The sequence below is a fragment of the Cotesia typhae genome, unplaced genomic scaffold (assembly GCF_013202065.1).
Source record: "Cotesia typhae breed Kobodo isofemale line unplaced genomic scaffold, CoteBio_Ctyphae contig_22, whole genome shotgun sequence".
NCBI classification, from domain to species: Eukaryota; Metazoa; Arthropoda; class Insecta; order Hymenoptera; family Braconidae; genus Cotesia; species Cotesia typhae.
The window spans coordinates 2,426,028-2,443,393 of record NW_027423728.1 but is presented as its reverse complement, the minus strand read 5'-3'; the positions used below and the strand labels follow the sequence as shown (position 1 = coordinate 2,443,393).

Genomic DNA, 17,366 nt, shown 5'->3' with positions numbered 1-17,366 from the left:
ATAATTTTGATATTTTTTTAACAAGTAAATTATGGCAAAAAAAGAAGAAAAAAATTGACATAGAAATTTAAAAAAATTAAAAATGCAATTTTTTCGGAAAAAATTTGTTTGTTAAATAAAATAAGAAAATGATCAAATGATCGCTAGCTTTAATGTCATAATAATAAATATCCAAAATTCTAGTTATTATAAAAAACAAGTTTAACAAAATCCGCAGTTTAATTTTTTTGTATTTTTTTAACTCCATTAATTAAAAAATAAAAATGTCAGGTCCTCCATTTTAAGTGCTCTTATTAACAATAGTAACATACAGTGATTGAAGTGTCAGAATAAAAACAAAATATTTACCTTACTACTTTGAGTTTTAATAAGTTGATCCTTAAACCTTCCAATAATTCTCGTAACTCTTCCAATCATTTTAAAATAAACTCATGTTATTTCTCCACTCAAAATTCATTCGAATAAAAAATAAAAAAATAAAATCTATAATAGATGAATTATTTAAATGAAAATAATTAAACTAGCGTGATAATAAACATAAAGATAATGACTTGTAAAAAAATCGATTGTATCCATGGAGACAAGCGCAGAAGAATAAAGGCCAAGAGGTCAGAAGGGATAAAACCCGAGTAGTTTAACAAGGGGGTGGCGGTGTAAGTGGGTGGTTAGCAGCAGCAGCAGCAGCAGTAGCAGTAGCGAACAGTAACCTTGGATATTTAAAAATTATTTTACAGCCAGCAGGTACCAGTGCAGTAGTACATAATATAATATAATATAATATAAATAATAACAATAATCTTAATAATACATACATACATATAATAATCACAACAATAACCAACCACCACCACCACCGAGACCAGTATCAGCACCCTGAAGACTCAGTGGTGCGCATAAAAAATATATTGAGATTGAAATAGAGATTATAGTGAAGCACATTGTTGTCTGGGCATCCGCGCAATGCGGACGTGCGTACAGAACTGGCGGGAGAGGTGACCGAATTAATAGCTGCGAATTTCGCGGCGAATAACGATTTAGATTGTTATAATAAATTGTCAGCAATCACGGCCGAGGCTGACACTGCTGTCAAAGACAATATTAATGAAGAAGCTGATCCAAGTAGCGTTAAAAGCTACGATGATAAAGATAGTTGGTGTCTTCAAACATGGAGCGACATGCCAAGTCACTTGCAATTCAATCCGCACATTAGGACTGGCTACAGACAAATCACCAACTTAAAAGGATGCATAAGGAGTCTGTTTTACATTCACAATGAAACCGTCAACACATTCACTCACGGTGAGTTTTTTTGCTTTATTTTTCATAAATTTTGTCTTGTGCCTTTTATTTTATTTCCTTACATCCAAAACCAATGTTCATGCTCATGGGCTTGTGCATTGGCGTAACTGGTTTTAGATAATTGGGTCAAGATCTTAAACTTTGGGTCAGCATCCAAAATTATAAATGTTTAAATTATTATTATTATTCTAAATATCTTGTGATGTTATAGGTCTAGCTATCTTACATATCTTACTAACGATTCCCGGGTTATTACCATGGGAAAAAGGCATTTTCTTTGGTTTTATTTCCTGGTGTCATCTAATCGGTGCTGTAAGTCCATGGATTGGTTCATTTATCTACCATTTATTTATGAATCTCAACTACGGAGAAAAATTTTACCGAGGATTATTAAAGCTTGATATGCTTGGCATTTGGGTTTGCCAAAGTATTGGTAATTATTTAACATAATATTAATAATAAATATAAATATTAGTCTTAAAAAATGTCAAATGGTGAGAATGAAAAAAAATTTGAATGTAGATATAAGGTGTTTAAAATTGAAGAATATTAAAATTAAAGCAAGGCTACGAATACGAAATAAAAGAGTATTGATTTTAGGTGCATTACCAATGATAGCAACATCAGTGCACTGTCTTACCCCGATACTTTGGTATTCAACAATGCTGCTGTATGTCTTCCTGAGCATTTGGGGCTTGTTTAAGGCAAGATATCACAATTATATAATTATGATATGCAATATTGACATTAATTGGTTGTCTTTTGAAAGCTGAGTGCATAAATGATTATATTATGAGTATTTAAGTGTCAATTATTCAATCTAGGCAATGAAAGCCAAGTCGCCGTGGGAGAGAAGGCTCTGCTTCGCGCCTCCATTCATGATGAGAATGATTTTTTTGACACTCAGATGCTTTCATTTAACTGGCGGTGATCCTGATAATTTAACACATATCGTACTTCAAGTAAGTCTGTAAATAAATCATTTATTATGTAACAAAGAAAGCATATCCTTTGGTACATTTACATTTAAAGTTTATGTGTTTAAATATATTCTTATATATCGCCACTTTAATACCGTAACCTTTCTGATATTATAAATGTAATATGAATTCAATTCAGATGCATTTTTTACGTTGTAGTGAAGCTAGTTGTTCTTCAGTTTTAATGATTACTATTGATTAATAAATTGATTTATTTAAAATAGGACCTCGTTGCGGTTATTGGTGGAGCAATAGGTGCATTAAGAATACCAGAAAAATGGTTACCAGGTCAAGTTGATTTTATTTTTAATTCGCATAATATCATGCACGTAGTTGTTGTATGTGCTGTTTGGTCAATGCACGCAGCTACAATACGTGATATCAAATGGATGATGAATCCCGACGTTTGTTTAGATACTTCCAATACTTCTAATTCTTCTTATTCTTCTTCTCCAGCTTTTATTCATGATGAATTATAATTAATAACCAACCAATTAATTAATTATAAAATTACTACAATTAATATTAATTATAATCTTGTTACTAGGTTGATATTTAAAAATTCCAGTTCTTATTGTCCTATAACACTGTGATCAATGATTGATGAGTTTGATGATCTGTGATTAAATAATTAAAATAATTATAAAATGGTTCGATCATGTATGAGAGATAAAAGTATTTAAAAATGTTATGCAGGATTATTTCTGCGCATCAAAAATATTTATTTGTAATTAATTCATCAATGAATTAATTAATTCCTTAATAGTTATAAATATACCATGATTTTTTAGCTGAGCTTGGTAGCGTAATAGCTACTATTTACAATTATAAATAATTAAAAAATTTATAATTTATTTGCGGTGCTGCATTTTTGCGAGATTTTTTAGTTAAAATTTAAATATAGAACTAAATAATTGAATCGTTAATAAATTAGGAAATTTATAGATAATTAAATAAAATGAATAGATTGAATTAATTTAATCGTTATTGAATACGATTTAGACCAATTAATAGATAATATTAATATTTTATACCTGAATTTTTAGACGTCATTTAAATTTATAGAATGAATAATTGCTCTTATCTTTAAAAACTTTAAACACATATATACTAATTAAACAAATTATAGTTGAACTCTAATGTTTCGATTTCTTGCAATAAACTTTTCAAAAATTATATGCTTTTATTTTTTAATCCCTATAAAATATATTATGTATTCAATTTATTTTTTAGTAAATAATCAATTTATTTCAGAATTGGATTCATTGTAGGGGCCGGTCGCTTTCTTGAGTATAACTTTTTACTCTACTGAATTTCAGCGGTGGATAACGATTGAAAACATTCAAGCATGTCGTCGCTTGCTGGCCATTTTTGTACTGCGTAAATATGTTGTAACGTATCCAGGGCAGCTGCCAATTTTTTCTTTTATGCAAGCTTTGGATTTCCAACTCCTATCAAATCAAACGATCAATTATACATTAGATTACTTTCTCAATACTTATAATTTAAAATTTAAAATAGTAAAATGACTATTATTACCAAGTGAAAAGTTTGTTCTCCACTGTCGTGAACAATTTCTCGTTTTTTCTTTTTATAATTATGATTAATATTACTCTTAGACTCTTGTTTTTTCATAACCAACGTAACACGATTATCATGAAGTCTATAATGGCCAATCAATACAGCAAGATTACGTGTATTACGATATTTTAATGCATTAACACAGTCTTGGGCATCGTCAGTTGATGTTAACATTAAAACACGCCCTTCTGGAAAAAACCTGCGTCCAAGAAATCAAAGAATATTTATTAGACATCATGCATACCAATATTTATTCAAATAAACATTATAAGTATTTTTACAGCATACCTGACGTATCTAAAATATTTAACAAGATGCCAAGGCTGATAAAATTCATCCTGAAAACTATTTTCTCCCTGCCTAATGTACGTTGTCTTGCTGATGTAGCATCCGTTGTATTGTAATCTAGGACGTTTTAAGTACATATCCCTCCAGGAACGATACCTTGGCTCGTACTGCCCGCAGTTTACACCCCAAACTCTTACACAAGCGAGCCTCCATATCTCTGGATCACGTGCTGAAATAAAAAATCCGCGACATACCCGGGAAAACATTTCCAGGGAACGCATATCTAGCTCTGAAGATACCACCCATCGTAGTATGTACAAAATTATTTCTAGAGGTAGCGCCGATACATGTGTCATCTACAAAAATATCCAGTAATTATTAGTTAGTCAATAAATTACACGGTAATAAATAACGATAAAAAAATATCTTACGCTCTGCTCAAAACGTGGAAAACAGAGACATTGATTTTTATTAATAATTCTTGATAGTTTGACGACAAGTGTATCATCTTCACGCACATCAACCTCGTCGTTACCGTACGATTCACCAGCATATTCAACAATTTGTATGTCTTCATTTTTCTCGATTTTTTCTTTATTTTCGGGCTTCATAGACTCGTACAGCCTAAACTCGATATCCGGCACCAGCGATACAGCGCGTTTGTAGAACCTTATTGCGTCATACAGCTCTCCATTTCGTTCGTACTCAATTCCTTTTAAAAATAAATCTTTAGCCTGGGAAAGTATTCATTCATTAAATTAAGTCGGATCTTAGTCACGTCATTAAACGATAAGATTTAAAGAATCAATGTGAATTACGATTAGAAATTTCTTTTCAAGTTTAAATTAAAAATTCTTACCTTATCTTCTATTGACAGCTCATGGGTTTCAATGCTTGATGTCTTACCTAAGTTTGAATGACTCGGTACTTCTCTTTTAGGAGATATATTTAATTCTCGTTGCCACTGTTCTCGAAAATTAGCCAGCGCATCCTGGACTCTGGGGGAGGAAGAAGATTCACCTTCATCGGCACCTTCGTCGGCTTCTGACCCACCTTGTTGATTCTGCATGACAATTCATTTACTTTAATTTAATCTATATTAATAAAATTATAGAAATAGAGGTCATTTTTTTGAATGACAGATTTGGAACAAATGTTGATTCTTGTGTTTACATTTTTCATTCAATCAGCTGATAGGTTAGAATGACGATACTTGGCAGATGGTAGAATTTTTATGTAAATAATTAATATAATAAAGAATTAATATTACTTACCATTTTTATATCAAGTTTTTATAGATTTTAATTATTAATTTTATTTCAACGTATATATTCACGGTCAGAATAACGTACAACACATTGGAAAAATAATTTCGCTAAATGTACCGCCGCCATTGTTGTCGCCATGCTGTATTTTTTTTAAATAGTTTTTTTTTTTTTTTTTTTCGTTACCCGATAGATTATAATAAAAAAACTAGTCCATTAAAAATTTTAATAGAGAGATCCATTACTTAAATAATAATTGTGATAATTATCAAGAATATTTTCTAACATCTTCTTTATATTTTGTATGTATTTAATTTAATTTTTAAATTTAGTCCAAATTTAAAATTCTTAATTTAAAAATATTTAAATAATTTAATTGAAATTAACAGATTTCTCTGAAAGTTTTTAAAATTATTACAATAAATTTAATAATGCTGAAGTTAGCTGTCAGCTGTCAATTTTAAAAATTTTAATAACAAATCAATTACAATAAAAATTACAATTTTTAGTTGTAATTTTTATTAATTTTCACATGTGGAATGTTTTAATTAATTTTTTTTTTATAATAATTGCATTATTATAAAATTTTAAAGTAATTTTTAATGTCTGCCAACTTCAGTGTCATTAAATTGATCATAATGAAAAAAAAAATAAAAATAAAAAATATTTTAAAAAATTCGCACTGAAATTTTTTTGAATTTTTATATCTATAGAATTATTTTATTAAATTCAATTATTGTGAAAATTTAAAAAACCATCTGATGTCTTAAAATTTTAGTATCACGGGCAATCTCATGTGCTGAAAGGACAGGCTGCTGTCTTATACTCTAAATAACTACATATAAATCCGAATAATTACGTGAAATTGTTGTTGTAAGAGCTTGATAAAATAAACCAGTCTAAATTTAAACAAAAATCTCCTAAAAAAAAAAAAACGAAATATTAATTATAGTTAAATAAAATATAAACAAATCTACTCTGCTTTTTAATTTATTATTTACTGATGAACTTTCAAGCGTTAGTTAAATAATACTGAGTCAGGAGACATCTAACATTTTTTTAAATTTTTGTAACAATTAAATCATAATAAAAAATATTTAGCAAAAAAAAAAATTCACATGTAGAAATTAAAAAAAAATTACAAGTGCGAATTAAAAAAAATATTTTTATATTATAATTAATTGGTTATAAAAATTCCAAAAATTATCCCATGTCTGCTAATTTCAGTTTCATATTAGTTAATTATAAATAGAACAACACCTGTTACACATAAACAATCAAATTATCTTTTTAATGAAACATTAAAAGATCAAGTTTCGCCCCCAATAAATACTACTGATCTACTATATAAAAATATAATTAACACTCTTACTCAATAAACTCTGAACGACAATTAATTTCACACAAAAAGAATTATTAACTTATTTTGTAATTAAAATCCAATTCTTATATGTGAATTTAATAAACAAGATCTCAAAAAAAACCTTGACACAAAGTATAAAAAATGACACCGATTGTTTTCTGTTTGTGAATAAAATAAAAATAATAATATATGATGCAATTGTACTATATAAAGCCATGTATAACATATATAATCCTTTTTTTTCTCACTTAAACCACTTTCTTTTTAACTCACAATAAATATACATAAATCATAATTGCAAAAAAAAAAAAATTCATACAACCAGGACATTCAAGAAAATAAATCACAGAGCCATCACAGTAAACAATGCGGATACATTTATAAAGTCTTTTAAGAGACAAATCGATATTTTTAGCGACATTATAATTGATAAAAAAATTAGTCTCAGTTAAGTGTAAGAATAATTTTTAAAATATTTAAATGCCCAATGAATGAAAAGTAGGACATGTTGATGGCTCATCTGATGAATATTGTCAGGTGATTTTTTGGAATGCCCACGAAAGTGGTGAGAGTGTAAAAGCATTTCTTGGAGGCAAATAAAGTATAAATACATACTTGCAAGAATTACAAGTATGCCCACCCTTTTTTCTCTTTTCTCACATATTTCTTCGCCTTTTCCTTGTTCTTCTTCATCATCATCATCATCATCATCATCATCATCATCATGATCTTCTTCTTCTTCTTCTTCTTTGCCTTAAAGACTCTCGATATCTCACGAGCGACTCGCGGTGGCATTAAATATAACGGTGAGAGTATATACATATAATAATATATATATTGCATGGATTTTTAAGTGTATGGGAGAGCATGGGAAGTAGCAGTACCTGTAGTGAAGAATACAAATAAAACAGGTAAGGTAAGCCAGTGAGCTAATATACAATGTACGGTATGTATACATTTCCACCTCTACAAGCAATTTAACGGGCCCCACCGGCTTCAGTAACTTGCTCTCGGTAATCCTCCTTTACACTCGTCAACCCAATGTCTGGCTTACTACTCGGTAACTCAACACAGTTGTGATCATCTTCGAGAAGTAACAACAACAACTACTGTTATTTTGTAAAACCCGGAATTTAGTAACTTATCCATCATGCGTCTGGTAAGCTTCTCTTTTAATCTGCAATAAGTAATTTTATTCTTAATTAATTATATTTTTTATTCATTAACTTATTTATACTTAACTACTTGGTGATTAATCTGTGATTTATCTACAATTTTTTAAGTGAAAGTGATGATTGATAAAGGTTTACTTTAAATCATTTTGCGGACGTGTTAATTTTTGTAGTTACAGTGAAAAGATCTAATTAAAATTTTTTTATATTCTACTTCTTAGCAATTTCTATTGTTCAATTTTTTTCAACTAATAAAAATAAACTTTTAAGTCTATGGAAATGTGATGATTGATCATAATTGCCGATAACTTTTATTACTATCAATTACTTGGACAGATGCTTAGCTTTCAACGGAGGACGAAGGAAATCAATTAAAGTCGCTGATAGTCCTTTTAACCAAAGCTATTGGGTTTGAAAACTATAAAGTCGAGGTAACGATCGGTAAAATAAAAGATCGATAAATTTAAATATAAACCAAACCGGTGGAATCGTGATCTGTATTGAGCGAATAGATGAAAAAATTTAGTAGGATATCGAGGGAAAGTGATCGAGCAAGCATTTATCCATTGTATTCGCACAACACGTGGGACGATTATTTTAATGTTATTCCAAATGTGTTTTTACACTTTCCCTCTATTTTTCATGTACATTAATTATCTTGCTTTGAAAAACCAACAATCGCCCGTAAACCTTTGGAAAAAAAAAAAAAGAAAAAAAAAATTCAAATTAGATCCATTGTATATATATAATGTAAACAGTAATATAATAATCGAATCCGCTTTTAACTATCGCCATTTTTGAATCTTATTATAATAAGATGATTAATTAAGAAACCATTTAATATTGTATTCACGCAAGCTTTGTAATCTCCAATTTTTGTCGACCCAATTGCCATGTGGTGCACGCGTGTGCATCTTTGCTTTACGAACTCGTGAAAAAAACTTCTCCTGGATAATTAACTTTAATTGTGGTATCGAAAGTCGCCGAAGGATATCGATGTTACGAACAATCATGCAATTATTTTAAAAAACATTCATGTTTATTTTTACCATTATCATCATCATCATCATCATCATCATAATATTAATATCATAATAATATTCCAACCAATTATTGATCATAATCATTATCACGATAATGGTATTCTTCTTTCTTATCGGCATTTTAAAGAAAGTATTTATTCTCTTCTCATCTCTTTTGGGCGTGACCAAGTCCACCGCAAACGCGATATGAGGACGACAACGACAATTCTCTCTTCTGTTGAACGCCTGAGGCTAATTCATGACCTCAAGATATTTTGACCTGTAGTGAAAGCAATTACGGGCGTGTACTGCAGATGCTCAATGATTCGAAAATTAGATAGTCATATGACGGTTTTAATTCCCTGGTGTTTGTTTTGTTTATTTAGTTATTTACATACTTTGAAATTTTTAGTCTCAGATACATTTAATTAACTCCATTTATTTCTAGAGAAAGAGAAAATATTTAACTACTTAATTTAATCTAATTAAAATTATTATTAAGCTTTTTCTTCATGGATATAATAAATTGATTTTAATCTTTAAATATCAAATTAAGTAAAAAATAAAAATTGTACCGGAAATTTGTAATTTTTATATCTGAAATGAATATTGAAAAGTCATTAATAAAGTAATTCAAGTTAATGAATAAATAACTAATTAATTTCCGTGAAAATTTACGTGATTGATTACATTACAATATATGTTGATAATAAATAATTAAAGTTATAATAATAACAAAAATAGTAATGATGTAGTATATTAAAATGAAATCGATCACGTAGATCTCGATTCTTCTCACGAGTCGTAATGCACATATATACATATACGATTATAATATTTATAATAATAATAATAGTAATAACAGCAATAACAAACGTTAAGTACATATGCGAATTGCGCCACATCTCGCGAGTCAATATATATCTATGTATACATTTAGTATTATATAGTATAAAGTATATGTGTAGTAAAGAAGTCTCCGGTAGACTGAAGAGCCTCCAAGACACGTTTTCATTCGCTTCTTGATAAACCACACCAGTACCATACAGGGGCTTTCACCCGCGAGCAAAATATCTCGTTACCTCGACACTTCCTCCCTCAATTTGTCATCGCATCTTCTTTATTAACTCCTCCTCCTTTTTTTTTTTTTTTATTATATTTTTTTCTAACCATTCAACGTCTATTATTAATTGATATTTATCCTCCACGGTGACAATTTTCACTCCAATATTTTATCATCGCGCTATCCGTGATCAATTGGTCAATTTAAATGAATTTATGGATTTTAATGTTGAAAGTGACGCGAATTGACACTTTCGCTAAAATTATCAATCATTCATATTAATTTTAAAATCTGTAAATAGAAAATTTTCCTTATTTATTTAGTAAATATATTTTATTACTTGATTTTTAAATTACAACCGTGACATAAATATCAAACTATTTTAGTTTTTCAATTCAATATCTCGTAATTATTTATTGAAGATAAAAATTACTAAAATTAAGCGACAGATAATTGAGAATGAATATAAAAAAATCAAAAACTATTGATTTCCGGTACACGAGAAAATTTGTACAACGACCTTTGATGTTTTATAAGTCATTGGCCGTATCGTATCGAAATGAGGCGCTCATTGGTATGAGATGAGAGACGATCCGGGTCCAGAACCGGCAAGTTCACGAGCGCGTGTAACATCCTCGACATACTCTTCGTCGTCTTAACTCCAAGTGAAAGTATCTCTGATCTCCCGGTTTGTCTCTTTTCATCCAACAAATTGATTTATAAAGTCATCTTTTACTCTCATCTTTTAACTCTTAACTTGTTACTCCATCGCTCTCATCGCTTTTGCTTTTGCACGTACACCCAGCTAACTACTTAAACTTTTTTTTCCTCCTCGTTGACGGAAACCTGCAAGAGTTGTAACTAGGACTTGATTCATCTCATCTGCCGCTTCCTACTCATCGGTAGTTACTCGATACAACTCTCACGTATTTTATAGTATTTTTACAATTTCTTCAATTAATAACCGGTAATTAGTAATTAAATATTTCAAGCCTTCTGAATCTCTATAATTAAACAGAGGTACCAACTCCTCATTGTTTCAATTTTTTTAATTTATTCAAGGTCTTACACGCAATCGTATTAGATAATCCATCGAAATTGTGTCACAAGTCATAACTGTAACAAAAAAAAGGTTTTTTTTTTAAATAACACAATGTAATTTTTCATGGTACGTTAACATTTTAAATACTAATCATCTGATGATTGATACTTTAAATTCTTTTTACTAAAATAGTATTATATAGGAACAACAAAATTTTATGTATTAATTAGAATTAATTATTTATTTAAACAGGAAGGAAATATATGTATTGCTTTTATCACTGTTATTATTTATCGAAATTTTGGATACTCCATAAAGTTATAATTTATTTTCGAAAGTAAAAACAGTTAATTTAAATTAAAGGGAAAACGAGTATTTAAATTTATGGCACAACTTTTTTAAAAGTTATATTTTTACAAGTTAGCAAATGAAAAAGATTTTAATAAACAGTTCATTTTAAATCCATATAAATAAAGTTGTACCTTAAATATTTTGAATTTAGCCAACAGATATAAGTGACAATTTTCGAATACCTCGGAAAATTAATGGGACGAGAACGCTGGATCGTTTAAAGGTTAAAAAATAAAGAGTATTATTTATAAGAGGACTCACGGGAGTCATCGGTTTATTCGGTAGTTTAGAAAGTTTCGAAAGAGGTTCATCGTCGCCTGGGGCGTGTTCCTCACTGAAAGAAAAAAAAAAAAAAAGTAAATAAGGACAAATGTTAAATGTATACATAATATGTATTATAATCTGCGACACACATTAGAAATTTTTTTTTCTCGGCCATTGGAATAAAAGTATCAAATTTACTCTACTTTACATTAGGTATCATAAAAAAAAAAAAAAAAAAAAAAAATCAATCTCTAATTTTTAAATTCTAAAAAGCAATTAATAAAATATAATTAATACTGCTTTTGAATGAATTTACAATTAACAAATATGTATTCAAATACAGTGAGGATTAACGGCAATAGACATATTTACGTATGATAAACACAAGTGAAAGCATCCGATGAATTTAAATCGTCAATATATTATACCGTAATACTTGTATACATTTACAAGTGTAACGAGTTACTGGTATTTAATGTAAGAGACATTTTTATTCAAGTATTTAAGCTACACGGAAGCATTTTATTTATTTGAGAGAACAAAGTAAAAAGATACCCGTGGTAATCGAAAATAGAATAAAATAATACAAAATTTACCGGTTTAGTTTTCATTGATTTATCATTATCATTTAAATGTATTGTTTAACAACACTTATTATCGGTAATTCTGCATTTACTTATACATTAAAAGCTGTAAAAGGGTTTATGACAATTTAAAATTCATAATTATTATTATTACCGGGTATTGGCCACTGTCGATGATGCCGAGGATGCATCTTTGGCGTGATAAACATGCCAGGGTGCGGCTTTCTTCGCAATATTGGCTTTCTTTCACTAAATGTCAAGCTGATTTTCTCCATTATGGAATTATACGGTGGTTATACATCCTCATCCACTTATTTTTATCCTAAGCTAAAAAACTCTAGACCCAAAGACTTTTATTCAGCCGTTTTTCCTCTTCTCTGTGCACCAAGTCTCTCTCTTTTTTTTTTTTTTACTTGCGGTAATTTCATCACGTGGGAAGCTGTAAATAATACAAAAAAATTATTTAATGCTGTTAAAATTATATTTATACTTAGAGAATTATTTAAGAGAAAATTTATAGGAAAAAGTATTTTTTAATTGTCAATTAATATGTTGTTGAGTGCAAGTGTCTTTTTAATTACCAGATAAAAAGTATTTATCTGCAAACTTACTTTTATTAGATATATCTGGAGGTATAAGACTAATTTATTATTTTATTTAAGAATAGATGTTTGTTTAAAGGTCAGGTTTTATTATTTTAAACAAAGCTTGTAAGCAAATAGAATTAAAAAATTTTAATAAATACTATTCATTTTCATTAGTATTTATGTAAGAAAATAAAATGAAATAATAAAATAAAAGAAATAGAGACTTGAGTAAATAGAAATTCGCAATGCGTCACCTACACTTACGTGTGCATCATCAGGAAAGTAAAGAAAAAGTATATATAAATAAAATATAAATATATACTTTACGTGTGAAGATGCTAGCGGTTATTTTAAAGAAGCTGTTTCTATCTATAGCTATGAAGACTATTATGTGATTAAAAGTTTAGATAGCCAGAAGATAATAGAGTTGAGATGAAAGATGAGAAAGACCTTAAAAAAGACATGTCATGTCTGATTTACGCTGACGTTTAAATCTATTCAGTTGCTAAATGTAACTAAATATATTTGCAGAATATAATATAACCCATTCGCGTCCGTTAATTTCAAACTTAAATGCATCAACCATTAAGTGTATGATATACTATTGTTCACATATGTCTAGTATGTACATTAAATAAAATAATATGATATGAAGATAGTATGGTAGATGTACCTAGATTTTAAAAAATAAGAAAATACATTATTTTAAACATTACCGGGAGGTATGTAGAAATCGTTGGAAATCTCACCAGGTAGATACTTGTTCATATCACGATGTACACGCACTTCTTTTTTTTTTATCATCATTTATCGTTATTATCAATTAAAAAATTATTAGTTATTATTTTCTCATATACTTAATTCACTGTAGTGTAAATTAGTCAATTAAAACTTAGATGTAATCCTGAAGCACGAGGAAGTTCGCGGTTCTAGTCCCGTTGTTTCAATTTTCTGGTTCTCTACCTCAGTACGAATATCATGAATGATATTTGATGGTTGAAGACAACGGCGGAAAGCAATAAAAAACATGGTTTGACAATTGTAAACGAAGCAACCTCCGTTGCTTTTGCTATTTCTGAAGTGATGCAATACTGAAACAATATTTGCATGAGAAAATATACGTATACTAAATTTTTCTGTTGTTTGAAGTTTGCTCCACCACTTAGCATAATGTGGCCATGAGAAAACCACTAAACCATTTACGACCTTCATTATATATTACACTATAGTACTATTACCATTATAATAATTTCCCTGTTATCAAGATAGTATATTCTTGTTCTTTATTTCTTCTTGAATTTTAGTTTAAAAAAATCTGGGAAGAAAGTAATAAATTAAAATTTTTTAATTGAGATTGCAGATACTTAACTATGTTTGATTAACTATTCATAGAATTAATTTAATAAAACAATTAAGATTGATACCTCAGACAGTTTGATATCTTAATCACTCTATGTGTGTGCATGTCAAGAAGAATGTAAATGGTTAGATTAAGTATTACACGAGACAGGTTGTTATGTGGGCGTCAAAAAGATGTGAATACATTCATCTAGTGATTGCAGTAAAGAGATTTAAAATAAGACGAGAAATAATCAGTCTTATGTAAACTGCGAATTATTACATCGAATTCAATCTTCTTTATTACTATTTTACGTTATATGTTACTTTTCATGATTAGGCCACCCAGTATCTGATGAATTAACCTAAAAAATAATAAATTGCCTTTTGAGCCATTAAAATTCTTTTAAAATGGCCTAGAGTTTTCATTTACAATGCTCGAGAATCTGAAATAGAAAAATAACAAATTATACTTCAACTTGTAATGATAAAAAAATAATTGCTAATTTTACTGATTACAGATATTACCGTTAATCATATGTGCCTTTATAATGAAGCTAAAGGCAGATTCAGTTCCAACAATAAATGGATTACCGCCATTGAAATTGGACAAAAATCTACGGCGAGCTCTACTGCGCGCTTTGGAAGATTTAGAAGCAGAGTCGGCTGAAGACAGGTCTGATCCACCGACGGCTGAACAGTTGGTTCTAAAAATACAAGCGCAGGAAAGTGAACAAGAAAAAACTGATGAAGATGAAGAAAATCAAAAACAAGAAGAAGAACAAAATATCAAAAATAAAGAAAAAATATTAGAACGTTTCAAAGGAGCGTCGATAACGTACGAACATTTTGCTAGTGACTCCGAGGACATTAGTGAAGACAAATTACAGAATTCAACATTTATTGAGACAGATAAGTACCAAGCGGATACGCAGAGTTCCGAAGTGAAAGCGGAAAAAAGCCAGGAATTAAATCAAAAGTTAGATGTGCTGTTGGGTGATCAAGCAGTCCTTGAAAAATCACCAGAGCCGTTACAAGTAGAACAAGTAGAAACGCGCAGTGTTAAATCAATTGGCCATTCATCAAACAGGATACAAAATTCATTTAAACCAATTGCCAAGGACATTAATCAACACAATCATGATAACGATAACAAGGAGATATTGGTGATAAGTTCCAGCAATGGAATAGCATCTGCATCGGCAAACTCACTGGTCCCACCCAGTCCAACGGTATCAAGTCCAACAACACGCCCAGCTAAAAACGCATCAGCACCTGTCTTGCCCACAGTACCAGCAGACACTAAAGATAAAAGTAAAGAAAAATCGGAGGTTAAAATATTCCAAGCGCCTCTCGTAGCAGCTTTCACTGTCCAGCAAGACGAGCTGGGAGTTCCCAAGAGCGTAGTGCCAATTTACAAGCCAGACGGAAAGGGACAGGCTCTGACTTTGCAAGAGCAGTTGGAATTCAAACAGCAGTTGCTTGAAAAACAATTGGCCGAGCTTCAAGCTCAGCAGATTCAGCAAACTCAGTTTTTGATTCGCCAACAGCAGTTGTATCAAGAGCAACAGAGACAGAAACAGAGACAATATTATCTTGCGGAACAGGCGAGACAGAAATTGCTGGAAGAACAGAAGAATAATCAGCTCAAGTTGCAGCAACAGTCAAATTTACAGCAACAGCAATTATCGCTTCAGCAACAGCAGCAGTCATTGTCTCTTCAACAACAGCAACAATCTCTCCAGCAACAACAACAACAACAGCAATTACCGTTACAACAACAATTACCTTTGCCTCAACCTTTAGGTGCATTCAGTCAAAATCTTCAAACTCTTCAGCTGCCTTCTAAAAGTTCAAACGTCCAATTTCAAACGAGTCTTGGCTTTCAAGTACCTCATGTCGGTCAATCTGAGTCATTTCAAACAAATTTTCCCGATCAATTACGGATCCAACAACTGCCGATTCACAATGACCTGAAACAAAACTTCAATTATAATCAAAATTTCAATAACTTAAATTCTAACATACCACAACAGTCATTTTTAAGAGGTCAAGAGCAACGCGTAAATGTTCAAAGCTTCCCCTCTGTTTCTGTAGACTTCCAGCCGCCAGCTGTTCCAACCTCTAACAGGTTTAACCGACAAGAAGCCTTGGGATCTGTTGGCAACTTTGGTATTAACGAAAACCGACAGCAAACACGAAATCATTTAGTCTTTGATCTCCCAAGACCGGTATCGCAGTTCGTGCCTTTCAATCAGTTCTCATCGTTCAGACAGCCTGCTCACAGGACACCCACTCCTGCACGGCAAATTCAGCAGCTTCTCTTCCAATCTGGAGTCGCTGGAGAACTCGGACGCAATCACGGCGCGCCGGGAAATCATGAGGACTTGAGCATAGTTTCAAAAGTACTCGCTCTTAATGTCGGCGCTGGACCCAACAAAAGCCTTAAGTTCAACGATGATTTCTTCCGAGCGTGAATAATTAATTTTTTCTCTTTTTTATTTATAGATGTGAGTTTCATGTCATCGAGTCTCTTTAATCATTTAATAATAAACTAAAATATAAACGCCTGTAAGTTATGTGAAAGCAAGCGTGAACTTGTCAACAAAATTTCTCTCTTCATTTTATCACTTTTATTAAGTATCAAAACTATTCGAGAAATTACAGTCAAAGAGCTGGACTAAAAAAAAAAAAAATAATTACAAACAAATTGATATTTATATTTATATAGAAAAAATAACATAAGAATTTAAAAATTAGAATTATTATAAAAATATATTGCATCGTTATTGTAATAAGGAAGCTACTGATTCCTTAACAAGACTAATGATATTAATTAAAACGCTGATATATGCTGTATACTCTTGGGAAGCGAACATTCTTGCATTCTTCAGAGTTGAACATATACGGGAATCCCTCATACTCATATATATATATATATATATATATATATATATATATATATATATATATATATATATATATATATATATATATATATATATATATATATATATATATATATATATATATATATTTAAAAACTTACTGCTAGCGTAATATAAGAATAAACTAGACTATTTCAGATGAAGCTATTGCGTAAGCAATTATATGTTGCCTTTGTCCTAAGATACATATATAATTACTTTTGTTTGTCGCCTCACTTT

The 17,366-nt window shown here is 30.1% G+C and overlaps 3 protein-coding genes across 5 annotated transcripts; 2 read left to right on the top strand and 1 right to left on the bottom strand.

The window, feature by feature from the left end:
* Positions 1-447: 447 nt before the first annotated feature.
* On the top strand, positions 448-3,582 carry LOC141524251 (progestin and adipoQ receptor family member 4). The gene is made up of 5 exons (XM_074238005.1): positions 448-1,299; positions 1,511-1,732; positions 1,900-2,003; positions 2,124-2,261; positions 2,504-3,582. Exons 1-5 carry the CDS (start codon positions 1,176-1,178, stop codon positions 2,756-2,758), a joined length of 843 nt encoding a protein of 280 aa, XP_074094106.1. The 5' UTR covers positions 448-1,175; the 3' UTR covers positions 2,759-3,582.
* LOC141524250 (F-box only protein 9) lies at positions 3,057-5,562 on the bottom strand. 2 transcript variants are annotated; one of them, XM_074238003.1, is made up of 6 exons: positions 5,423-5,562; positions 5,008-5,211; positions 4,580-4,882; positions 4,149-4,504; positions 3,819-4,059; positions 3,057-3,730 (listed from the first exon to the last, which is right to left on the bottom strand). In XM_074238003.1, exons 1-6 carry the CDS (start codon positions 5,423-5,425, stop codon positions 3,542-3,544), a joined length of 1,296 nt encoding a protein of 431 aa, XP_074094104.1. In that variant the 5' UTR covers positions 5,426-5,562; the 3' UTR covers positions 3,057-3,541. The 2 variants fall into 2 exon arrangements, with proteins under 2 accessions (XP_074094104.1, XP_074094105.1); XM_074238004.1 differs by having other exon boundaries at positions 4,580-4,860; positions 5,055-5,211.
* Positions 5,563-7,557: 1,995 nt separating this feature from the next.
* On the top strand, positions 7,558-17,101 carry LOC141523900 (uncharacterized). Of its 2 annotated transcripts, none has more exons than XM_074237468.1 (2): positions 7,558-7,935; positions 14,721-17,101. In XM_074237468.1, the coding sequence occupies exons 1-2, from the start codon at positions 7,927-7,929 to the stop codon at positions 16,674-16,676; spliced, it is 1,965 nt and encodes a 654-aa protein (XP_074093569.1). In that variant the 5' UTR covers positions 7,558-7,926; the 3' UTR covers positions 16,677-17,101. The 2 variants fall into 2 exon arrangements, with proteins under 2 accessions (XP_074093569.1, XP_074093570.1); XM_074237469.1 differs by lacking the exon at positions 7,558-7,935 and adding an exon at positions 13,947-14,089.
* The last annotated feature ends 265 nt before the right edge of the window (positions 17,102-17,366 follow it).

Bases quoted from the DNA above. Each gene is read 5' to 3' on its own strand.
- LOC141524251 (XM_074238005.1), top strand. From the start codon at position 1,176: ATGCCAAGTCACTTGCAATTCAATCCGCACATTAGGACTGGCTACAGA. The intron at 1,733-1,899 runs GTAATTATTTAA...TATTGATTTTAG, and splicing joins TTGGGTTTGCCAAAGTATTG to GTGCATTACCAATGATAGCA. The intron at 2,262-2,503 runs GTAAGTCTGTAA...TATTTAAAATAG, and splicing joins TAACACATATCGTACTTCAA to GACCTCGTTGCGGTTATTGG.
- LOC141524250 (XM_074238003.1), bottom strand. The intron at 4,883-5,007 runs GTAAGAATTTTT...ATACTTTCCCAG, and splicing joins AGCTGTCAATAGAAGATAAG to GCTAAAGATTTATTTTTAAA. The intron at 3,731-3,818 runs GTAATAATAGTC...TTGATTTGATAG, and splicing joins GAGAACAAACTTTTCACTTG to GAGTTGGAAATCCAAAGCTT.